This window comes from Podarcis muralis, chromosome 13 (assembly GCF_964188315.1).
Source record: "Podarcis muralis chromosome 13, rPodMur119.hap1.1, whole genome shotgun sequence".
In the NCBI taxonomy this organism is placed as follows: domain Eukaryota; kingdom Metazoa; phylum Chordata; class Lepidosauria; order Squamata; family Lacertidae; genus Podarcis; species Podarcis muralis.
The window spans coordinates 39,924,886-39,949,984 of NC_135667.1; the positions used below are offsets into that span (position 1 = coordinate 39,924,886).

The window sequence follows — 25,099 nt, forward strand, 5'->3', positions numbered from 1 at the left end:
TCAGGATGAGAACAGAAATCTTGCGGTGGCAGCGCGAGGCTCCATTAGCTAAAGTGGTGCTTCAGGTTAAGAACAGTTTCAGGTTAAGTACGGACCTCCAGAACGAATTAAGTCCTTAACCTGAGGTACCACCGTATTATTATTATGGAATAGGACATCCTTCTTGTCATCGGAGAACTGTTGGAGGATATGAATGTCAGGGACATGGCTTCCAGTAGTCAGTGAGGGCAGCTTTCAGAGTTTTGCATGATTTCCTGTTTCGCAGATCTTTATTCCCAATGCCTTCGTCTCAGTCCCATCCATGCAACCAATATATAAGCAAACAGGACACAAATAATACAAGCTAAATGAGGAATTTCGGTCCCTTTACACAGAATTAGGATTGTTTACAAGGAAGGCCTCTAATAGGCAAGCGGTGTGGGTATACTCCGGGGATCCCTTCCACAAATGCCTGCTTTCCTTCCCTCCATGTTCCAAACCTCTCTGGTACCTTTTATTTTCTTCTCAGCAAAGCTGTTATCAGAACGGTGCAGCGAGGAGAAAAGCTTAGCTTCCCTCTGATACAATCAATAATGCCAGAAGACTTCATTACAGCTGACCTCTATTCCTACCCTTCCCAATCCGATCAGGCATGCTGACTGAGAAACTACAAACTTATTTTGGGGTGGCTGTTCTTTCCTTTCTCAGCCGCTGCCTCATTCCAGGTCACAGTTTGCTGCAACTTTTTAAAGAAAATTAACTCCATGCACGTATTAGCAAGAGAGGTTTTAAGATGGAGTAGAACAAGGGCAGCCAATGATGTTGCTGGACTCCAACTCCCATAATCCCTGACCACAGGGCCATGCTGGCCGAGGGCTCATGGGAGATGGAGTCCAACGGCTGGTCAGCTCCACAGTGGATACCTGCGGCCTGCAGGGTAGTGGCAATGGGGCAGAAATTTGCATCAATTTGCATTCAAATGCAAACCTATCTAATTCACATTCCTCTGAATGTTGCAATGTATTCTCCGGCCAAGTAATGCATACATGGCAATGAATACATTACTGAAAATAACATATAAGGATAAGTAACAACACACTGGGGAAAATTCCTCAGCAAATAAATATGTCGCCTGCAAAAAATGATGAAATTCACACTAAAATGCTGCTGAGTTTTCATGAGGCATTTCCTAAATAAAAATGCAAACTGATGTGGATAATCGAAGACTGGAAAAGTTATAAACCAACACTGACAGATTTGCACATCCCTAGTAGAGAAGTAAGCCAGATTGATGGGATGGCTTTCTGTTGGACATGCAAGTTTTTGAATTTTACAGGACTGAATCATCCAGCAGTATTGTCGAAAGCCCTGTGCAATGCAAGAGCTCTTCAGAAGAACTCTTTGTTTAATATTTCAGATATTTTAGGCCATGGCTCTGTTTTTTGGGGACTAGCAAGGTCTTAATATAAATCAAGCCCTGCGTAGATAGATGTCCCAATTTGGTGGGTCTAGTCTTATATGACACTTGCAAGACCCATGCACCAACACTGGGTCTCCATTCTGATTGGTCCTGTGTCAGGGTCTACCCAATGGAAAGTACAGGCAATTTCCTGCCTAGAATTCCAGTAACTCCAGTTTAATCAGGAATGTGGACTGAGAAAATTGGGTTGTCCCCTCCGATCTTCTCGCCATGTTTTCTGAATTGCAGCTCCTCTTCCCCAATCATTTCCCAATTCCCATGACATTTTTTTGCCTGGGGTGGAGCAGAAAACAACATGAACATGCGTAGATCACAGTGCACCCAAAGCTGGCCAAGTTATTTTGGCCCTTGAGGCAGAAAACCCAAGCACCTGTCTTGCTTTCCTGGCAGCAAAAATCCAACACTAACAAACTGAATTGCCGACAATCTGCTGTCCTTTCACAACACCGAAATCAGCAGCCTGAGAGGGTCACCTCACTAATAGCAAGTCTAACCCCACACAGAACAAGTGTTCACATTTTATGTTAACAGGGAAGGAGGAGGGGATAACAATCAGGAACACTCTCAAGGACATGCCCAGAGGAAGAGAGGGTGGAGCATGGCTACATTCTCACTTCAAGACAGCAAAACAACTCAAAACCCAATCTATCCACACCCTCCCTAATTTTCTTTCAACCCTCTCCCCAACTTTGCTGTTGCTGTGAAGAACGTGCTCTTGATTTCCTGAAGGTTACCTCTGCCTTCGGGGCTAAGAAAATGTCAAGCAAGCCGATTCCACGACTGCTCCAGAAATAACCGTTTCCCTGCAGAATAAACCTAATTTTATTTTATATCATAACTTTGAACAGCCACTACTGGGCATTCGAGTACCTCCCTCCATTCTTCTCATGATGCTAAAATGGAAATCTGGGTGTATCAGGCATGAGCGACCTAAAAGGAAGATTATTCTTGGATAACATTAAAAATAAATAAAAAGGGGATATGCTCTGAACATCAATTACCCCATGCAGAGAGGTCTGTTTGTTGAAACAGGGAACCAGGCAGAGGGCTTCTCGCTAGTGAAACACCCTCCCACTAGATGTCAAGGAAATAAACAACTATCTGACTTATAGAAGACATCTGAAGGCAGCCATCTTAAGGGAAGTTTTTAATGTTTGATGTGTTATCATGTTTTTAATATTTTGATGGGAGCCACCCAGGGTGGCTGGGGAAACCCAGCCAGATGGGTGGGGTATAAATATTATTATTATTATTATTATTGAAGACACATTATGTTTCCTTGCCCCATAGTTCATCTCCGGAACCTGACCTGCGGAAACAGACTCTGGTCATTGGGCAGAAAAGGAATGGCATTTGGCTCTTGCTCAGAGGCATAAGAATTTCTTAGTTCTAACCACAGTGGCAGGTTCCAGGGCAAAGTCTTCACGGCCCCTGCCTCAAATAAGCCTTGACAGCAAGCGATGAGGAAGAGGGAAGGAAAGACGAGGAATAATGGAAGGCTGCAGAGCAGCGTTCTATCCAGCTGCACTCAGGGTGCCCCACTGGCTGTTTATGTGCCATTCCCCAGAGCTGAGGCATTACGAAGCGGTCACCTTTGGTAACAGGCCACTGCGTACCCCATGCTTGGGCGGCTGGGAAGAGTATCTCATTTCTTCCTCAATTAGCTCCTGATTAGCACCATCCCTTGGCCCCCGGCCAGCCTCCATTTAATGCACCATTAATAATTCATTTCTCAGAGAGCAGGAAGACAAAGAGAGAAGGGGCTGGCTAGGACCACGCTGGAAGATCAGATTGTCACCAGAACAGGAAATGTAGTCACAGTGCCGCAGAAAGGAGCAGAGAAAAAGTTGGCTAAGGACAACTAAGAACCGCTAAATGTCTAGTCGATACTAAGAACAACAACAACAACAACAGAGAAAGGGAGGCACAGAAGCTGGCTATCTTAACCTCAAGGAGGAAAATCTGGCAAAGATTTCCTCCATAAATTTATTCTTCTATTGGAAAAAAGATACTCAGACACGGCAGCGCTTAATGGTGCTTTTCAGCTAGGAAAAGTATGGAGGCTTTTTTCATTCATCTGCCTTGAGGGGTGGGGAAAAATAAATATCAAGTGTTTTTCAAGCAAACAAAATAATTATCTGCCATTGTAGCAGGATGTCAAGAATTTCATTAGTGTACCTAAATGGGCAGCTGGTAGCAGTGAAAATGGCTCACAAACTACTCAAGAAAATACTAAAAATTTCTCTCCTCTGAGCATTGACATCCTCATACAACATTGACTTAAGATACTGAACCTGCAAAAATACCGCCTTATTAATCAAATACAAAATCCAGAAGAGAATCCCAATGGTAGACCTCCTGCCTTAACACTCGGCAGACATGCAATAAATGAAAGAGGAGGAAGACATGGAAAAACAGGTGCACATGTTCCTATGATGCTTACCTGCATCCACAAGCACGGCAGTTGAAATAGCAGACAACAAACAGTGCTGGTTCATTAACTCTCCAAAGGGAAAGCATAAGGACAGGACAGCCCATGCACAAACAGGCTCCCAAGCCAGTCAAGGACTTTCAGAAAGACAGAGCTGTAGAAAATGGCATGATGCTCAAAGAAGAGTAGACAGGCAATTCCAGGAGAGATGCACAAAGGTATCCTGCAAACGATTAATGAAGGACATCTTGGAGCAGTTCTCCAGAAACATCAGGCAAAGGATGCACTGTATTGGCCCAGTATGAATGCAAAGACTGAAGGTATTGTAGTATAGCATCTGTGTAAAGTAGCAAATACAGAACCACAAAGTGTGCATGACAAATCCAGATGTCACCCAACAGGACCTGCCAAGTTCAAGCAATGGATCTGTAGCAGCAGAGGATATTCAGTCATGACACACAGTACTTGCTTGCAACTATTGCAACGACTTCTTCAAGGCAACCAAGGTTAAATTTTCAGGTACAACATTTGCAATGTATTAATTTCAGACAACGGGCCTCAGTGCACAGCTGGAAGAATTCCCCAAGTTTGCATGAGAACAGGAATTTGTTCACATGATTACCAGCCCATGCTACCCACAAGTTAATGGTTTAGCTGAAAGAGGTGTTGGGTCAGAGGGAGATGCAACCAATACTGAGACTGTGGGTTCAATGCCCAAGGAAGCAAGCAGAAGTCTCCATGTTGAGAAAGCTGGGTATGTTTCACTCGGAAATGAAGAGAGAGGAGATATGATAGCCATTTTCAAATATCTCAAGGGCTGTCTCATGGGAAGATGGAACAAGCTTGTTTTCTCCTGCTCTGGAGGGTAAGACTCAAACCAATGGCTTAAAGGAGATTTCAGCTAAACATCAGAAAGAACCTTCTGACAGTGGAACAGACTCCCTCAGGAGATTGTGGAGTCTCCTTTCTTGGTGTCCTGAACCCCTGGCTTACCTGGTGGCAAGTCAGTAGGTCAAGTCCAAAGACCAGGAATCAATCCACGCAAGGAAAGTTGAAAATCCAAAAGGTCAGGAAACGCAGGCCAGGTTTGACCCAAGTAGGCCAAGTCTAAAGTCCAACAGTCAGGATATGCTCCAGAGTCAAACCCAAAGCACAGCCCTGCAGAGGTCCAGGAACAGCCAAGCCAATTGAACAGTCACAGCACCTCTGCTTCCCTTTTGCACTTTGCATGCTGAGTGCAGCACCTGGGCTTGAGGAGGCATGTGATTCTCACCTGTTCCAAGCCTTCTCCAGCTGAGGAATCACACACCTCCTCCCAGAGCTAGTGAGCTCCACCTGGCCAGCTAGTGAGCTGGGCTGTGGGCCCTTGCTTGCCCAGCTTCCTAGAGCACATCTCTTGCTGCTCCCTATGCTTCAGAGCCCACCATGTTGGAGACAGGGGCCCCTCTGGCCATAGCTGTCAATTTTTCCCTTTTCCTGCGAGGAATCCTATTTGGAATAAGGGAATTTCCCTTTAAAAAAGGGAAACGTTGACAGCTATGCCTCTGGCTCTTGCTGCTCTGGTTCCTTTGCCCTGACCCCCACCCCCTCGCCATCCTCTGTCACCCTGTACTTCCTTCCCCATCCCCTGCTTGTCCCAGTCCTGGCTACACTCCTTGACAGGATCCTCTTCCTCCTCTCTCTCATCCTGCCAGTTCACGGCACTTGGGAGGTTTCTAAGCAGAGGCCATCTGTCATGGATGCTTTAGTTGAGATGCCTGCATTCCAGGGGGTTGGACTGGATGACCCTCAGGGTCCCTTCCAGCTCTACGATTCTCTGTTCTCCTCTTCATCCCAAGTCAAACCCAACTGTTCTGAGAATACAGATGTCTGACAAACAAAGCAAGCCCTTGATCACTCAAGCTCGTTTCTTTGCTGCTGGCTAGCCTGAGCCCATGGGACGCGGGTGGCGCTGTGGGTAAAAGCCTCAGCGCCTAGGGCTTGCCGATCGAAAGGTCGGTGGTTCGAATCCCCGCGGCGGGGTGCGCTCCCGTTGTTCGGTCCCAGCGCCTGCCAACCTAGCAGTTCAAAAGCACCCCCGGGTGCAAGTAGATAAATAGGGACCGCTTACTAGCGGGAAGGTAAACGGCGTTTCCGTGTGCGGCTCTGGCTTGCCAGAGCAGCGATGTCACGCTGGCCACGTGACCCGGAAGTGTCTCCGGACAGCGCTGGCCCCCGGCCTCTTGAGTGAGATGGGCACACAACCTAGAGTCTGTCAAGACTGGCCCGTACGGGCAGGGGTACCTTTACCTTTAGCCTGAGCCCACCTCCTTGAGAGCAGAAACAGTACGAGAAGATCAGCCTTTGGCCCCATTCTCTGGACAGTAAAAGGTGGTGGGAATGTTGGCATCAATTCTGTCTACTGGGTGCTTGTAGGCCAGTGCCACCAAGAAAAGATGACCTTGACCACTTTCCTTCCCAGTCCCTCTGGAGACATTTCGTTTGCTCAGCCTCCTGTTCGACAGCAGAGAACTTGTATTGTTCTTTATCATCCCTGGCCATATTGGCTGGAGCTGGTGGGAGTTACTGGCTTCCCATTCTTGTTCTTTGATTTTCATTTTGAGTCCTGGTTTAAATCCCCAGGGAAGTTTAAATCCCCAGAGGGAGATGTTTTTCTCCCTTACTTAAGAGAAAGCCTCCATCCCAAAGGTGTGCTCTTGCAGTAAAGTTCCTTACAACACAGTTTGCAGAAGAATCCAGCTTAGGCCCAATGCTCACAGGGTAAGAGAGAAGAAACAACTGCGCATATATATATATATATATATATATATATATATATATATATATATATCATGAATTGTACACCAGATGGCAGTAGGGAGCTTGAAGAAACAGGTGAACATTGCACAATTTGTTCACCTGAAAAAAGAACAGCAGCTCTTAAAAAATATTTTATTATGTGATTTTTTTTAATATAAAAAACCAATATATCACATCATCATGTAGCTTAACACAGTCAAATTTGCTCTCTTTATAATATCCATTTTACGGCACTCAAATTCTTCCCAACCTGAAATGTTTAGGATGTTTCACCTGGCTCTAGTATGTCACACATGCTTGCCAAGTCCCTAAAGTGTCTTTATATATTTTCAATCCATACCATAATTCTTTGTAACTTGTACCTGAATACCCTTTGCCGTTCTGGTTCTTGGCTTACCAAATGGGGGGTTTGAGTGAAACAAACCAGAGTTTTGATTTCAAATGTAATGGTTAGCCAAGGATCATAGTTTGCTGCTTATTATCGGTAGAGGAACAAAGCAGGAGTAATGTAGGCATTCAGGTTAAATTGTTCACCATCCCACTTCACTTGTGACTTGTGAACACAGGTGCCAATAATATCACTTGTCAAGGGAAACAGGGGACAGATACAACTGTGGAAAATTCCCACTAAGCACATGGAAAAGCCAATGAAGAATCCACAACAACATTGCCTTTTTAAGACAGACACAGTGCTGCTTTCTAGTATGTTATCTCAACAGCTAAAAATTTGTTACACAAAATGCGTAGGGTCCAGGATTATGTTAGTTTGCACTTAGTTCCCACTGAAGTCTGTGCAACTTAAGCCACGAATGAATTTTCATATTGGTGTCAACGAGTACTAAGTGCACCTAGTCCAGTCTGGATGCTATCCACAAATTATTTCCAAGGCCTTTATGAATTTCCAGAACTTCAAACTTCACAAGTGATTTAAAAATAGCCACTTTTCATAGCAAAGATGTCCTTAAATGTATGCTAACACAAAAGCCATGATTACAAAAATAAGGCTAACATAATGTTCCTCGTTCACGTAGATCCTTATGTTGTGGCCAACCGAAAAATTTGGTTCTTTAAATAGGTACACAGCTGGTTCATTAAGTCTCTGTTTTGCCCCTCAATCCAGTGCATTTCTACTAAAGAATCGTCCCCTTCTTTCTTCACAACTAACATACACTTGAAAAGGAACCATTCACCCTCTCCAAGCTCAATACCTAGGCAACCAGCGCCAAAGTCCTTGGACCTCTCCGCTTTTCCATCACTGGAATCTTCTAAGCTTGCTGAAACAACAGCTGGTTCCTCTGCTTGGCTGTTTTCTTTGGTATGTCCCTCGAGGTTTTCTTCTTCAGTATCAGGCGCGCTATTCAGTCTGCCATCCTCTCGGGACTCAAGGCTGCAACCAAGTCCCGCCAATGCCTCTTCAGTGGATCTGTCTTTTCCATCTTCTGTGGACCTACCTCCGTTGTCTTCCCCAGGCCCACCTCTGTCGTCTTCAGCAAGTCCTTCCTTGTCTCCTCCAGCAGGCTCACCTTGGTCGCCTTCTGTGATGTTACTTGCATCGTTCAGCTTCTTTCCTTCTGTTGTGGCTTGGAGGAAATCCACAGAGGCCCGAGGAAGTTCGCGCAGCTGCCTGACACGATCCCTCTTCTTCCTCCGCAAGTGAATCCAGGAGTTTTCTACAGCTGTTAGGAACAAACTGATCTCGTCTTTCCCGCAGGGAATGCATTTGTGCTGCACCTATTGAAGCAAACGCGCACAGAGTTTTAGTGTGATTCGCTGGTGTAAATTTGCTGCTTCCTGAAATGGCATCACATTTAAAAGAGGAAAGCAAAGGGAGAATTGTTGCAGTTACTATTACCTTCAGGTCAGTGAGGATTTTTCTAATCCATGCTGCAACTACTGCCATCCCTTCAACAGCATCAATCCCCACTGAGGAAGCTTTCGTAGCTAACTCTTTAGCTGTAGACGCCAAGACTAGGAACGTGATTGGTTTCCGAGGCTTCTCTAGCTTTCGTTTCTTAGAAGGAGGCGACTGAGGGGAAAAGAGGAAATGGAATAATTAAAAATCTAAAGAATAGTAACGCAGTATTCAGAGCATGAACAGAAAATGTGTAAATAGGGACACGGGTGGTGCTGTGGTCCCCACTGAACCTATAGCTTGCCGATCAGAAGGTCAGCGGTTTGAATCCCCACGACGGGGTGAGCTCCCGTTGCTCGGTCCCAGCTCCTGCCAACCTAGCAGTTCGAAAGCACATCGAAGTGCAAGTAGATAAATAGGTACTGTTCCGGCAGGAAGGTAAACGGCGTTTCTGTGCGCTGCTCTGGTTCGCCAGAAAGCGGCTTAGTCGTGCTGGCAACATGACCCGGAAAAACTGTCTGAGGACAAACGTCGTCTCCCTCGGTCAGTAAAGCGAGATGAGTGCTGCAACCCCAGAGTCAATCGTGACTGGACTTAACTGTCAGGGGTCCTTTACCTTTACATAATTAGTAATTAGCAGCGCACATGAGGTTCAGGAGCGCCCCCCATAACATCTTGGGGGGCACAGGTGGCTATAGAGAAAAGAGGTAATGGGAAATATTCCTTCTGTGAACTTCTGTAAGTTAAGATTTCTTAGGACCCAAACCAAGAACTACATTGTACAGCAATAGCAGCTAGAATTATGTATGATTAGTATTGGAAAGAAAGAAAATCCCCAAATAGGGGAAATGGGAGAACGAGTAACACAAAAACACAATTATTGCAAAATAAATACATTACATATGGACTGAGGGAGGAAAAAAATGAACTGTTCAGTAGCAATTGGGGGGAAAATTAAACTCATATTGAACAAAGCATGTACTGTATTTTTCGCACCATAGGGTGCACCGGACCATAGGACGCACCTAGTTTTTAGACGGGAAAACCAATAAAAAAAATATACCCCCCCCCAGTCCCAAAGAGCAGCGTACAGGCTGCGCACAACCTCTCCCTGCTGGAGGGGTTGCGCACGGCTATGGCACAAGCCAAGGCAGCCAGCGGGATGGATCCCGCTCGCTGCTTTGGCTTCCTCTTTAGCCCCGCGCAATCTCTCCCTGCCGGGAGAGGCTGCGCAGGGCTAAAGAAGCCATAGCCCCATGCAGCCTCTCCCTGCCAGAGGGGTTGCGCGCGGCTATGGAACAAGCCTGCATTTGCTCCATAGGACGCACACACATTTCCCCTCAATTTTTGAAGGGGAAAAACTGCGTCCAATAAAGCGAAAAATACGGTAATTCAATTTCTGCCAGTTATGTACTATGGTCCAAGAGAATTTCGTACATCTGAATCTGATAGTTGCAGTCTGTACATTCACTGACATAGTTGACGTATGCTGTCAAGAAACTAAGGAAGAAGCAAAAAAAAGGGGGGGGGCACAGAAATTTGATTACTCGAGTAATCACTCAAGTAATTTTGTGCAACTAATCAGAGATCTGAATGTGTGTTTATCAAACAGAGGTCTTCTTCACCCCATCCCACCAGGCCTATGGAAACTCAGGAGCTTGCGAAGCATTAAGGGAGAGTCCTAAGCGATAACACAAGATAACGAATTGCGGGAAAGACACGAGGGCACTTACTGGCACTTTGACATTTTCATAGAAGCTCCAAGCCAGCGCCCACCTCATGGTGCGACCTTGGCAGAATTCAGTGTGGGTGACTTTAGGAACCTGCACACAAAGAAAAACAGCAAGCCAGCCTTACATTTGGGGAGTTATTTCCTTCAGTAACTCATTATGACTTCAGACCTATTTTGAGCTGGGACCCCAAAACATCCCATGGTGGCATTTTACTCTTTTAGCTCAACATTACAACATTTCACACACACACACACACACACACACACACACACACACACAAAGGTGTCTGCGGTCCTTTCCTCCAAAGCCTCTGATCACAGGCAGCATAGACAAATAACCTTCTTGTCCAGTTCACAGGGAGCTAAATGAGGCTGGGTCTATGGTGCAGTAGAATGGAGCAGGAACAAGGAAGGGGGCAGAGTAATCTGGAGGCCAGGAAATGCTCTGAAGGCAGACTTCCGGTTCGCCGCAGAGGTAATGGTGGTGCGCTCCATGTCGTCTGCTTAAAGGATGACACGGTCCTGGTGGATAGAGCCTTGGGGGCAAGTGCCAAGGCTAGGAGCCCCCCCCCCCGAACCCCCCCCACAGAGGAGTGGGGGTTCTAGGGGTCCAGCAGAGCGTGGGAACTCGCCCTCCTGAGCCTGCCGCCTGATGTTTCTGCGCGGGGGAAAGGAAGAAGCTTGAGTCCGCTCACAGCTCCACCGCACACTACTGCCAAAGCCACACACCACCACCACAAGCAGCGGATTTTCTGATTAGAGGTAAAAGCCAAGTAAAGCATTATAAGAAGAATTAGGTGTAAGATGCAGCCACCTTGTTGAAGCTAAGCAAGTCTAGGTCAGGCTAGTTCCTACATGGTGGCACATCTTGGATTCCTGTGATTTAAATGAGTTCAGTGGAAGAAAAAGCAGGACACAAACATAAACAGGACTGACTGGGCTACTTCAGACTGCAGATGCAGGCAGGGTTGAGTGCTCTCCCACAGAAAACAACTCCCTGTAGTTAGAAAGCTGGCACAACAGGATTGGCACACTCTTTTTCTCCTTGCAGGGAGGTGTATCTTTGCTGTTTAACAGACAGGTGGAGCATTGAAAAGGCTACCACTATTTTCAGCTGCATTTTCAATCCAGGTTCTAGAACTTCTGCAAAAGGGGTTCCGAAGGACAGCCCTTCCGGCAGCCGCAGCTGGGCTGGGCTGAGGAGCCCTGCATGCAGCTGAAGGAGGGAGATACATGTCTCGCAGTCAACCCCACATTGGTTGTTGGTGAGAACACACCTCTGAAAAAAACAGGTTTTAATGCATGAGGAATGCTACTTTTGTCCATCGTGCATTAAATTCTTGAACTCTGCTGTGTTGACTAAGGTTGGTGTCTTACACACACCTGCCTGGATATAAGGGCCATTGCAGTCGGTGGGACCTCCTTTCAAGTAGTGTGTTAGATCAATAGGGGTGCCAGGTTCTGCAGCCTGCCAGTGGAAAAACCGTTTAGTATTTCACACAAATGGAAAGTGCAGCTGCGAACAGATGTAATACAGATAGCTGTGGTGTGTTTACAGAAATGCTTACCCCATGGACCCGAAGCTCCTCTTTCAGGGGTGCCAGGCTGCACTTCTTCCCCAGCATGCAACTGTACCACCTGCAGTAATGAAAGACATTTCAGAACCAAGGAGTTTAGAAATCAGACTGAGCTCTCTCAAAACTAGCCTCTTAGGGGGTTCAAGTTTCATAACACAAAGGTCTCATGACTGCCAATTTGAAAAAGGAAAATGCTTTGAGGAACAACTGTAGACTCTCTTACAGTCATGGGTGAACTATACTCCAAGATTTGGAAATAATGTTAAGAGCGCACCTTTTCTTCCTCCTACTAGAGCAAAACAGCTGCTCAAAACCAAAGCCCAACAACTTTATTCCAAGCATTGGAATTCGTGCCACATCACAAATATATTTTAATCAGTGGTTTCAGTTGTATAAATCATCAACATCATCATGATGATGATTTAATTTTATTTCCTATGAAGACTGGAGAGGATTGTTTTGTTTTTAATCTACAGTGAAGATACTGATATTCTCATTATTATGTGTGTATTTTAAATGATATATTTTTTATTGTTAATACTGGATTTTGATGGCCTTTGGCTATAAACAACAAGTTTTTTATTTGATTTATTTGATCCAGCTCCGAGGGTCTTCTGGTAGTTTGCTCACTGCGAGAAGTAAAGTTACAGGGAACCAGGCAGAGGGCCTTCTCAGCAGTGGCGCCCTCCCATGAACAACTATTTGACTTTTAGAAGTCATCTGAAGGCAGCCTGTATAGGAAAGTTTTTAATGTTTGATATTTCATTGCGTTTTTTATGTTTTGTTGGAAGCCGTCAAGAGTGGCTGGGGCAAGTCAGATGGGTGGCATATAAACAATAAAAACATTATATTTAAATTCTTACCGTAATCTTTTTTTAAGCTGCAGGCTATCGTGGATTATTCTCTTGACAAATTCCAGCTCTCCTCCTTCAGCCATGATCTCAGTGATCCCTCCAGTGTTGACAGAGCTGGGAGGGGGTCTTCTGGGATTACGAGAATTTACTCCCTGGCAAAAAATGAAAGTGGGCATCATTAACGCTTAGCTTGCTTCCGTAGCCATGCAAACTGACTGTATGAAAAACTTTACAGATGCTTAGGTTCTTCCGCCTCTCCCAACTGTCTTCCGACACAGCATCAAATTACAGTGGTACCTCGTGCTAAGTACTTAATTCATTCCAGAGGTCTGTACTTAACCTGAAACTGTTCTTAACCTGAAGCACCACTTTAACCAAAGGGGCCTCCTGCTGCTGCCACGCCACCAGAGCACGATTTCTGTTCTCATCCTGAAGCAAAGTTCTTAACCTGAAGCACTATTTCTGGGTTAGCGGAGTCTGTAACCTGAAGCATATGTAACCTGAAGTACCACTGTATACTTCAAGCATTTCAGCTGTGAAGGGCATGTGTCCAGAATGAGCATGTGTCAACACAAACAGAAGCCCAGGGCAGAGGATCAGCAATCAACATACCTTTGCTTCCAGCTGGTTGGCAAAGAAAGGAGGGTTGCACATGCAGAAATCATAGACGACCCCAGACTCTTCTTCCAAGGCATCCAGCAGGAGTGTCTTTTGTGGTACTTTAACCACTGAAAGAAAAGGAAGCACAGAGGGGGGAAACCAGACATTTGCTTACTTTCAACCGAGCTTCTAGAGATCATTATATGCTACTTCAGACAAAAAAGACAAAGGCAACCCACTTTTATAAAGGTGGAAAGCTTAATATCATAACCACAGCACAACATGTTGGCCGCATCATGGACATTCACAATACAAATGCTATTATGTCACTAATGTTAGACCTCATAAAATAGTTGCTCACTTTTCCAACGGTGATTGGAGATCCACTTCAGTAGCAAAAGATGAACAAGCAAGCCACTTTGAGGAGTAATACACCAGATCTCTGCTGTTGCTATGCTTCCTCTTGGCCTTCTTCCTACCAGCCACCCCCTTCCATTCTCTTTTAACCTTTCCCCCCTTTTTCCTTCTCTGCTCTTTACGGGTTGGGTTGGTTGGAAAGGCGGTTAGGAATTTTGGGGATTGTTTTCTTCTCCATTGGCACTAAAAAAGTAAAGGTACCCCTGCCCGTACGGGCCAGTCGTGTCCTACTCTAGGGTTGTGCGCCCATCTCACTTAAGAGGCCGGGGGCCAGCGCTGTCCGGAGACACTTCCGGGTCACGTGGCCAGCGTGACAAAGCTGCTCTGGCGAGCCAGCACCAGCGCAGCACACGGAAACGCCGTTTACCTTCCCGCTATAAAGCGGTACCTATTTATCTACTTGCACCTAAGGGTGTTTTCGAACTGCTAGGTGGGCAGGAGCTGGGACCGAAAGACGGGAGCTCACCCCGCCGCGGGGATTCAAACCGCCGACCATGCGATCGGCAAGGCCTAAGCACTGAGGTTTTACCCACAGCGCCACCAACAAAAATTCAAGGTGGGGGAATCATTATATACAGTGGTACCTTAGTTCCCAAATGGCTTGGTTGTTGAACAAATCGGCTTTTGAATGCCACAAACCCAGAAGTAAGTGTTCCAGTTTGCGAATGTTTTTTGGAAGCCGAACGTCCGACGTGGCTTCTGATTAACTGCAGGAAGCTCCTGCAGCCAACTGGAAGCCGTGCCTTGGTTTTTGAACGGTTTCGGGAGCCGAACGGACTCCCGGAACGGATCAAGTTTGAGAACCAAGGTACCACTGTATAAACAAAACTCTGGGCTTCTGTACCCAAATGAACAGCCCCAAAATAATGCAATGCAAGGCTAATTTTGCCTGTATGCAAACTACTTTGCAGAATAAGATTGGGACAAGAGGGATGCAATGATACCTTTTATAAGGTTGGATAAGTTGTTTTGCTCCACATTTTTCTTGGCAAAGCTGAAACACACATCATCCACTTCTGTTGCAATGAAATACCATCCATTCAAAGTTGCACCAAGTAATGGGTAAATACAAGATGCACCCGTTCCTGCAAGACACCCAAGAAAAGTGCAAAAGTTAAAACACTAAAGAGCATTCAAAATATACAACCCAGAATGCATTTTCTAAGGCTCTCTCTCTGAATTTTACCAGTTGGCCAGCAAGTACTATTAGGTAGAACATGCTAAATTACTTTCTACTTAGTGCCACTGTTTGAGAAGAGTATTTCCTATTCCACAAAATACCTTGCAACACTTGATATTTCACAAGCAGGCAAAATAAGGCGAGTAAAGAACTGACACACCAAAGACAGACAGAGTTTTCAATCCAGCCAGAACATTCAGTGTTGTTCTTTGCAGTTCTGCTATGAAAACTGTCTGTTGCACTTCACAGAATCTCAATGAAACGATCTTGAAAATCAGAGTTAGGGCGCAGTCCTATTCCCAGATGTGCTAGCTGGGGAGCCATGGTGTATGATGAAAACCCTGCTACACCAGCATAACCCCACATAAACCTCAACCACTGAAGATACACCAACAAAACTCCACCAGCAAAGTGGGAAATTGGGGAAGAAACCTGGGCAGGATATGGCAAATCCTCTAACCCAGGCACCCCCAACCTGCGGCTCTCCAGATGTTTTGGCCTACAACTCCCACGATCCCTAGCTAACAGGACCAGTGATCAGGGATGATGGGAAATGTAGTTCAAAACATCTGGAGGGCCGAAGGTTGGGGATGACTGATCTAACCACCTCTGCCTCGCCACAACTCTGTCCCCAGAAGAAATTTGTGCCGGCTACAGAAGTGGCATGAATGAAAAATAATCCACTGGACTTTATGGTCAAAAAGCACTTACTCCTTCACAGTGGATTCAGACTAAATCTACGCCCAGTCAGAGCACACCCACAGATGTACATAAACCCCTGAAAGGGAGAAAGTAACAAAGACAAATGTGGCTTCATATCACATGCCTGAGCATTGATGCGGGAAATCTTTGGTGATCAAAACTAAGCAGAAAGGACATTTTGTGTGAACTTTACAAGTTCACACAAATAGCGTTGCAAACACCGGTCTTCTTAAAACTCTTATATGTATCCTCTCTCAGGACTCCTGGACATTACATGGGAGGGCACTGTGGTGTCATTTTGCCTGGTGGGTTATGTATGGGGAGGGGGACATCATAGAGGTGTCTCCCCATTGTTGTGAGTGGGCTGGATGCCTGGTTATCATGGGAGCATAGACAGTCCGCTCCCATTATATGCTGGGGTGTGTGTCTGATGCTCTGCTCTGTGCTTTTTGTAATAGCATTCCCCCCCCCCCTCAACTTTTGTGCTGGGAACTTAGAGGACAAAGGCTAAATTATGGTGATACTGTGACAATACAAGTGGCCCATGTGTGTAGTGGGACTTAGGACTGATCTGCAAGTCACCCACACGAAGCATACCTATGTCTATTCCCCATGTAGCTGAATCTTTAGCAGCAGCGTCCTGCTGAGCAATCAGATCTTCGACCCAGTGGATATAGTTGAGCCTCAAGGGGACAGTCGGAATGAGCCTTTCCAAAGGTATGTCAATTTGTAGTCCAAAGTCTTCTTTCAACAGGGTGCATGTTAAGGCTCTCACCGCTTCTGGATCCTTGAAGTTCACACTGAAAGGAACAAGATAATAGGTGAGCTGAAGAATTCCTGTTTCGCATCAAGGAACATAGTGTGGAATGCACTACAGATGCCAGACTTGGCTACGTTTACTCTTGCAAATAAGAATAGCAGGGAATTTAAAAGGAAAGAAAAAGCTTTGAGGCCTTGTTGTTCAACCCAAGCCTGATTATCTCACCACTCTACCCAGTACTGAAAGCTGGCTGGGCCAGTAAGATTCCAGAGGTTAAAAAGCTGTTTCAGTGGAGGTGGCAAGAGAATAAAGATATCCACTTGGGGGCACCAATGAGGAGGAGCTTGGTTTGGTGCGCTGTGGTCAAACCTCTATGTGAAGGAAGGGGCTTCCCTCCTATGTGGCTGGAATGGAAACTGCAGGCTACTAGTCTCTTAGTGATGTACAGTGGTACCTCTAGTTGCGGACTTACCGTATTTTTCGCACCATAGGACGCACTTTTCCCCCTCCAAAAATGAAGGGGAAATGTGTGTGCGTCCTATGGTGCGAATGCAGGCTTTCGCTGAAGCCTGGAGAGTGAGAGGGGTCGGTGCGCACCGACCCCTCACGCTCTCCAGGCTTCGCGTTCCCGCTGCTTGCAGAGACTTGCCTGCATGCTGAAGCCTGCGCGCGCTGCGCTCAGCACGTCCAGGCTTCGCGGACCTCTCCGCAAGCAGCGGGAGCGTTCCCGCTGCTTGCAGAGACTTGCCTGCATGCTGAAGCCTGCGCGCGCTGAGCTCAGCACGTCCAGGCTTCGCGGACCTCTCCGCAAGCAGCGGGAGCGTTCCCGCTGCTTGCAGAGACTTGCCTGCATGCTGAAGCCTGCGCGCGCTGAGCTCAGCACGTCCAGGCTTCGCGGACCTCTCCGCAAGCAGCGGGAGCGTTCCCGCTGCTTGCAGAGACTTGCCTGCATGCTGAAGCCTGCGCGCGCTGCGCTCAGCACGTCCAGGCTTCGCGGACCTCTCCGCAAGCAGCGGGAGCGTTCCCGCTGCTTGCAGAGACTTGCCTGCATGCTGAAGCCTGCGCGCGCTGAGCTCAGCACGTCCAGGCTTCGCGGACCTCTCCGCAAGCAGCGGGAGCGTTCCCGCTGCTTGCAGAGACTTGCCTGCATGCTGAAGCCTGCGCGCGCTGAGCTCAGCACGTCCAGGCTTCGCGGACCTCTCCGCAAGCAGCGGGAGCGTTCCCGCTGCTTGCAGAGACTTGCCTGCATGCTGAAGCCTGCGCGCGCTGCGCTCAGCACGTCCAGGCTTCGCGGACCTCTCCGCAAGCAGCGGGAGCGTTCCCGCTGCTTGCAGAGACTTGCCTGCATGCTGAAGCCTGCGCGCGCTGAGCTCAGCACGTCCAGGCTTCGCGGACCTCTCCGCAAGCAGCGGGAGCGTTCCCGCTGCTTGCAGAGACTTGCCTGCATGCTGAAGCCTGCGCGCGCTGAGCTCAGCACGTCCAGGCTTCGCGGACCTCTCCGCAAGCAGCGGGAGCGCTCCCGCTGCTTGCGGAGACTTGCCTGCATGCTGAAGCCTGCGCGCGCTGAGCTCAGCACGTCCAGGCTTCGCGGACCTCTCCGCAAGCAGCGGGAGTGCTCCCGCTGCTTGCGGAGACTTGCCTGCATGCTGAAGCCTGCGCACGCTCAGCTCAGCACGTCCAGGCTTCGCGCACCTCTCAGCAAGCAGCGGGAGCGCTCCCACCACTTGCAGAGAGCTGCCTGTTTGGGGGCTGGGGTCGGCGGAAGCTCGAGCTTCCCCCAGCCCCGCGCCTGGGGGGGAAATAATTTTTTTCCCTTTATTTCCCCCCCAAAAAACTGGGTGCGCCCTATGGTCCGGTGCGCCCTATGGTGCGAAAAATACGGTAATCCGTTTTGGGGTGCCGTTTGCACCCCAAAAGTCCGCAACTAGAGTGCCTCTTCCGCGCATGTGCGTGACGATCAAGCGCTTCTGCACGTGCGCAAAGCGTGCAGATCGCTTCTGTGCATGCAGCAAACCAGGAAGTAAACACTTCTGGGTTTGCCATGTTCGTAAGCTGAAAGTCCGTAAGAAGAGCAGAGCACAACACGAGGTATGACTGTAGTAGCATTTGTGGGCTTATTTCCAAGGCTGAACCAGGCCCGTGCCTGCAAATGAACACGACGCATATCATAAACTCCAGTTTATGCTGGTAGAGCATAAGACACTTAATCTGAGTAACGTGGCACTGGACGCCACATAGGGTAAAAAGATTCCTGCATTGCAGCAGGTTGGACTAAATGCCCCCGGGGGGGGGCAGGCTCCCTTCCAACTCTACAGTTCTGTGATTCCTCCTCTAACCCCCAAGTGGCTCAAGTTTTTGGATGCAGGGCAAAAAACCCCACAAAAAAACCTTGCCTTTTTGCTATCGGCATGAAGTGCGATTCTTATTGGCAGCCTAATATAATTATAATTATGTTACATTATATTAGGCTACTGAGAAGAATAAAATTATTATTTATAATATTACTTCTATAGATACTATTTATAGTGTTATTTTCTATATTATAATATTACTATATTATAAAAACAATACTATTATTTTTGTATGGAATAATATGCAGTTGTAAATATTGACAATAGGACCCATGGGGGGGGGAAGTCTCAAGATTCAGAGTAATCTCTATATATGGATATGCATTTGGAATGTTATAAATTCATATCTGTAAAATCAAATAAAAATGATTTCACTCCCCCCCTCCAGTTTTTAAATGCTTTATCGGTTGAAAACTTTGTAACAGAAGTATGCAATAGATGTTATAGGCAAAATATGAAATAAACAATTATTCATTCTTTAACTAGTACTTGCTTTGTACATCCATCTGTGATTAAATTTGAAAAGACCTCCGATCTTCCCCTTGAGTTCCTGAATTAATTTCCTTAAATATGCGCTTAAACTTTACTTTCTCCATGTTATTTGACTTACTATAAATTTTATTTTATAAAATTATCCTACCTACACACCGAAGCTCAGTCAAGACCTGCCAACGGATTGATCTTTTTGACAATGTTCTTTTACATATACTCTGCATATATCCCACTCTCTGATAAATTTTCCATCTGTAACGTCCCTTAACCTTGCTGATAATCTCGCCAGTTCAGCGCACTCTCTCATTTTGTTTTGCCATTCTAATTTAGATGGAAATATCCTCTCCCTTCCAGCCTTTTGCGATTAGAATTCTGGCAGCAACTGTAACATACATAAAGACTCTCCTGAAACTTTTTAAAAAATTGATTTCAAATAAATAAATAAATAAATAATATTACTATATTATACTCTATTATACAGAATACATGCATATGCTACTGAGAACTTACCTCACCCTCCCGGACAAATTTATCTGCACGTGTTGTTTAAATTCCGGGTACTTGGATGCCAGGTAAGCGAAATCCGGCGGCTTGTCCTTGTATCTGTTCCTCGCGTGCATTGATTTGTTGAGGGCCATCCCGGGAGCGCGGGCCGGACGGGGGTCGCTCTGGGAAACGAAACACCTGTTGGCAGGTAAAGGCGCCCGCGCAGCACGCGCGCGTCTCGTGCGCGAAAAGGCCTGCGCTGCGCGGTATCTCTCGCCCCTCAGGATGCCGGGCCCCCTCAGCAAGCAGTCCTCGCAGAAGATGCGCCGAGTCGTCGTCGTCGTCGTCCCCGGAGGCGAAGAAGTTGCGGAGGAGCAGAGAATGGGAGAAAAGCCCGAGAGTTGTAGGCGGCCCTGCGCTTCCGGTACAGCCGTCACCTCACACACAGACACAGACAGGAAGTCAGGCGACGAGGGGTTGCTGTGCCCGGCTATCCCGCTGGGCAACTCTATGGTTAAAAAGTCCTCCCGTCCCCTCACAAAGAGCGGCAGCTGCGCCTGCGCGCGTTCACATATGACCATAGAGTTCCGAGGGACTCCAGGGTCACCCAGTAGCCCAGCTCCCTCAATGCAGGGATCTCTTAGTAACTTAGTTCACCCAGGGCCGGATTTAGGTTTGATGTGGCCCTAAGCTACTGAAGGTAATGGGGCCCTTTATATGTCCAGCTGTCCTTTGTCAACAACAAATTGTCGCTGTTTTTTTTGGTGTTGAATAGATGCTATATGGACCTAATAGGTATCTAAAGCCATTTGCACATAACAAATAGGAGCCTACACAACACAAAACACTGTTGCTGTGTGTAGGTTTTACTTAATTGTTTTTTATCTTATATTTTGGAAATGTAAAGGTAAAGGGACCCCTGACCATTCGGTCCAGTCGTGGCTGAGTCTGGGGTTGCGGCACTCATCTCGCTTTACTGGCCAAGGGAGCCGGCGTACAGCTTCCGGGTCATGTGGCCAGCATGACTAAGCCGCTTCTGGCGAACCAGAGCAGCGCACGAAAATGCCGTTGTTTTTTTAACCTTCCCGCTGGAGGGGTACCTATTTATCTACTTGCACTTTGACGTGCTTTCAAACTGCTAGGTTGGCAGGAGCAGGGACCAAGCTCACCCCGTCACTGGGATTCGAACCACTGACCTTCTGATCGGCAAGTCCTAGGCTCTGTGGTTTAACCCACAGCGCCACCCACATTTGGAAATGTACATCCATTCCCCCCCCTTTAATTTTTTTTGGGGGCCCCACCTAAGCTATAGCTTGTTTAGCTTATACATAAATCTCTGTCAGGGATGAACTGTTCATTCACCCAAGCTCCGCTTAAGATTATTGTACTAAATGTTTCCTGGACTTTTTGGATAGCCACACAAATAGGAAGGGACGCTTCTGCTTTTTGCTGTCGCGTTTAGCAAACAGTATCAAAGAAAACACCAGTTATGAACATGATTGTAGCTTACACTGAGTGAGGCTAGTATATAGCCCGACACTACTTTCTTTGACTAGCGGCAGCGGAACCCGGCAGAATTTGGATGAGGGAATACAGATCTAGGCAGCTAATTTTTTTTTTTAAAAAAAAGTTTTCAAGGCTGCCTTGGGATACTTCCAGCTCTTAGCATACAATGCACACATTCTGGAGAAATCTTAACATCTTCCAAGACTAGAAACATTCCCTGTTAATAAAAACATCATTAGAATAGATGGTATTTGCAGAGGTGGACTTTGGTAATATTGGGCCTGGAGTGAGGACAAAATTTGGTGCCGTCCCGAAATATTATTTTCACAATAATTCATTTTGGTACAGTTGCTTTTTTATGGATCTCAGCAGGTATTCATATAAATATAGGTATTACTGTTACTATTATTTTGTGCCCCCTTGGATCGGAGCAGTGTGCAGGGGAACAACCAGCTACACTGCCCTAAATCTGGAGATGGTATTTGCAAAACCATTATGTCCAACAGTTACCCTTGTCCACTCCTTGGTGCTTCTACTGGAAGGACAAGCATGGGGGGGGGGGTACTTAACATGACCCCAGAAGAAAACTAGATTGGCTTGGATAACATTGGTAATGGGCAAGAAGAGCCCTCACTGACCCCAACAGAGTTATCTTCCTGGATCTTCATTGCTAAGATGCAGAGGGGTCAGTTTAGAAAGCAACTTATCAGCCACTTAAAATAGCAAGACACAGTTGGGGACCTTGTCAACACCTAGGTATATCCCAGGACAGGGATTTAGGGCTGTGCTCAGAGCCTATTTATACATGATCCAACACCCTCTCAGATGACGTCCACCTTCCAGGATCAAGACTGCAGTGGAAATTTCTGGTGTAAATCGGGTAAAGATGAAGTAACAAGATGGCTATTGGTGGACCAAGTTCTTTCTTCTCTTATCATTCATACTGGAGACCCGGTTCCTCTAGGCTGTTGCAAAATTAGCAGAGGGGGAAAAGATGCAACCTGGTCATTCCTGTCCAATGAGATGGGAGTTCACAGACCTGTTTCAAATTTGCCACTCTTGGTAGAATAGTGATCAGCAGCTCCCTGTGAAACACATGCCTGCCACATAGAATCGCTTTGAATTGCCACACCTGAAGGAATATAAAAGCATATGCTGTTCACATTTTGAACGAGTTGCTGTGCATGTCTGCCTATTGCAGGCTGCATGTCCCTTTGACAAAAACGGATCCTCTTTTCTGCTCAGCCTTTACCTCACTGATGGAGCTCAGTGAACATCCAAGATACTGTTAGATCTTTAGGATGGGGAACCTGCAGCCCTTTTAGATGTTGCTGAATCCCAACTTCCATCTGCTCCTGTCAACATGGTAAATAGAGACAATGGCAGTTGAATGGCAGAAGATCTGGAGGGCCACCAGTTCCCCATCTCTGTCTTACCATACAGTGGTGCCTCGCAAGACGAAATTAATTCGTTCTGCGAGTTTTTTTGTCTTGCGAATTTTTCGTCTTGCGAAGCACGGTTTCGGAAAAGTTTTGGAAAAGCTTCAAAAATCACCAAAGTCTTCAAAAACCTCAAAAAAGGCTACCACACCGCGTGCTATGAGTTGCTCCTTGAAGTCAAGTCACAACTGTATTAACGGTGTTAAGAAAAAGGAAACAAAATTGCAAGACGTTTTCGTCTTGCGAAGCAAGCCCATAGGGAAATTCGTCTTGCAAAGCAACTCAAAAAACCAAAAACCCTTTCGTCTTGTGAGTTTTTCATCTTGCGAGGTACCACTGTACTATAAACCAGATAACATATCTGATGAAATAAAGCACCCTTTAAATTATGAAGCGATCCTGCAAAATAAAATTTTATCAGTGTTTTCTAAACTTCTGATAGCTGAGACACATATATTCCAGGCTTTGAACTGGAGGTCACTTCATGGTTAAACTCCAAAATGTTTATTTTTTATAATTTAGAAGTGAAAATGACATGGCCATAGAAGACTTCACTCCATTCTTCTGCACAATACTCTTCTGGGCATGTTTCTGGACTGGAAAGAAGCAAGCCCAGAGCAATTACTCAGGCCGAGATGACCAATAGCTTCCTCTGAGAAAACCAATTTCTGCTGCATCCTTGTATTTGGGGGCGACTGAGTGATACAAATCATAAAACAAGACCTATGCATGACAGCAGCTGAGGATTATCAGTAAGAGGCAAGGCCTGAGCAATGAACAATGCTGGAAATGGTTTTAATGGAACAGGGCCTCAGATCTTATGTTTTTGGATCTTTCCCCTTGATAATGCTTTTAACGTGTGTTTTTTTTGCTGGCCACCTTGGCCTCTTCTTGAGGAATAGCAAGGTAGAAATGCTTTAAATAACAAAATCGAATTAATTAATTATGTGCACAATATGTGCGTGTTTTGGACTCACAGGAGCCTGTCTTTCTTGCAGGACAAGTTAAGAGTGTTCGCAAGTCACAAATTTCTCACATAGTATTTGCGATTACTCTGCCCTCTAGTGATAAAAGAAAGAATCTGCACTGGCAAGGCAAAATAGAAATTTGCATGAGGCCTGATTCCACACACCATCACAAATCATAGAATTGCAGAGGACCATGAGGGTCATCTAGTCCAAGGCAGGAATCTTTCAGCCAACATGGGACTTGAACCCAGACCCTGAGATTAAGCGTCTCATGCTCTTACCAACTGAGCTACCCCAGGCGTGATGCAAGTAAAATTTGAAACCCAGAGCAACTGCTACAACCATGGTTGCTTTGGATCTAGTACAATCTACTGCTCTTTATATAGATTCACAGAACCTAGGCTCTCATTTTGTAAGTGAAGAAAAAGAAGCCAACCTCTGCAGTTCCATATTAAATCTCTCGTATGCAAATAGCTCCAAATCAATGTTCTATCATCGAGCAATCACTGATGGCAGGGAAATTATTTTTGCTCCTGGCGTCACTGTTGCCAAGGTTTCCTCCACCCTTTGTTTACAATTATATGCAAAACCAAGACTCCATGTATTTGCAAACTGCCAAATTTTGGAGCGTTTAAGAAGCAGAATTACCGTGGTACCTCGGGTTAAGAACTTAATTCGTTCCAGAGGTCCATTCTTAACCTGAAACTGTTCTTAACCTGAAGCACCACTTTAGCTAATGGGGCCTCCTGCTGCTGCTGCACCGCCGGAGCACAATTTCTGTTCTCATCCTGAAGCAAAGTTCTTAACCTGAAGCACTATTTCTGGGTTAGCGGAATCTGTAACCTGAAGCGTATGTAACCCGAGGTACCACTGTAGTTATATCAATTATGAACTGAAATGATCCAACGGAAAGTGTTGCCAGAACTATGACTCCATTGAGTATTTTTGTTCCCTCTGTGGATGGGTAATAGTATTTTATGGCACCTAATAACCTCTTTGGGACGCGGGTGGCGCTGTGGGTTAAAGCCTCAGCGACTAGGACTTGCCGATTGAAAGGTCGGCGGTTCGAATCCCCGCGGCGGGGTGCGCTCCCGCTGCTCGGTCCCAGTGCCTGCCAACCTAGCAGTTCGAAAGCACCCCCGGTTGCAAGTAGATAAATAGGGACCGCTTACTGGCGGGAAGGTAAACGGCGTTTCCGTGTGCTGCGCTGGCTCGCCAGATGCAGCTTTGTCACGCTGGCCACGTGACCCGGAAGTGTCTCCGGACAGCGCTGGCCCCCGGCCTCTTGAGTGAGATGGGCGCACAACCCCAGAGTCTGTCAAGACTGGCCCGTACGGGCAGGGGTACCTTTACCTTTACCTTTAATAACCTCTTTGATCATTCTGCATTATCCTAACAAATGTGATACGCATTTGGTTCCTCAGGATGTGCCACATGTCTCTGCCCCCATAGCATAAGGGCCAACCAGCAGTTCAAATGCAACAAACCATCAAG

At 46.5% G+C, this 25,099-nt stretch overlaps 1 protein-coding gene across 1 annotated transcript; it reads right to left on the reverse strand.

Moving 5' to 3' along the window:
- Positions 1-6,809: 6,809 nt before the first annotated feature.
- Positions 6,810-20,152, reverse strand: METTL16 (methyltransferase 16, RNA N6-adenosine). Its single transcript, XM_028703088.2, has 9 exons — positions 19,717-20,152; positions 16,201-16,403; positions 14,666-14,806; positions 13,317-13,432; positions 12,714-12,856; positions 11,842-11,911; positions 10,275-10,364; positions 8,542-8,715; positions 6,810-8,420 (listed from the first exon to the last, which is right to left on the reverse strand). The coding sequence occupies exons 1-9, from the start codon at positions 19,842-19,844 to the stop codon at positions 7,725-7,727; spliced, it is 1,761 nt and encodes a 586-aa protein (XP_028558921.2). The 5' UTR covers positions 19,845-20,152; the 3' UTR covers positions 6,810-7,724.
- Positions 20,153-25,099: the final 4,947 nt, after the last annotated feature.

Excerpts from the sequence above, each read along its gene's own strand:
- METTL16 (XM_028703088.2), bottom strand. The coding sequence starts at position 19,844 with ATGGCCCTCAACAAATCAATGCACGCGAGGAACAGATACAAGGACAAG. Across the intron at positions 13,433-14,665 it reads CTTATCCAACCTTATAAAAG|TGGTTAAAGTACCACAAAAG; the intron begins GTATCATTGCAT and ends CTTTTCTTTCAG. Across the intron at positions 10,365-11,841 it reads AGGAGCTTCGGGTCCATGGG|GTTCCTAAAGTCACCCACAC; the intron begins GTAAGCATTTCT and ends CTTTGTGTGCAG.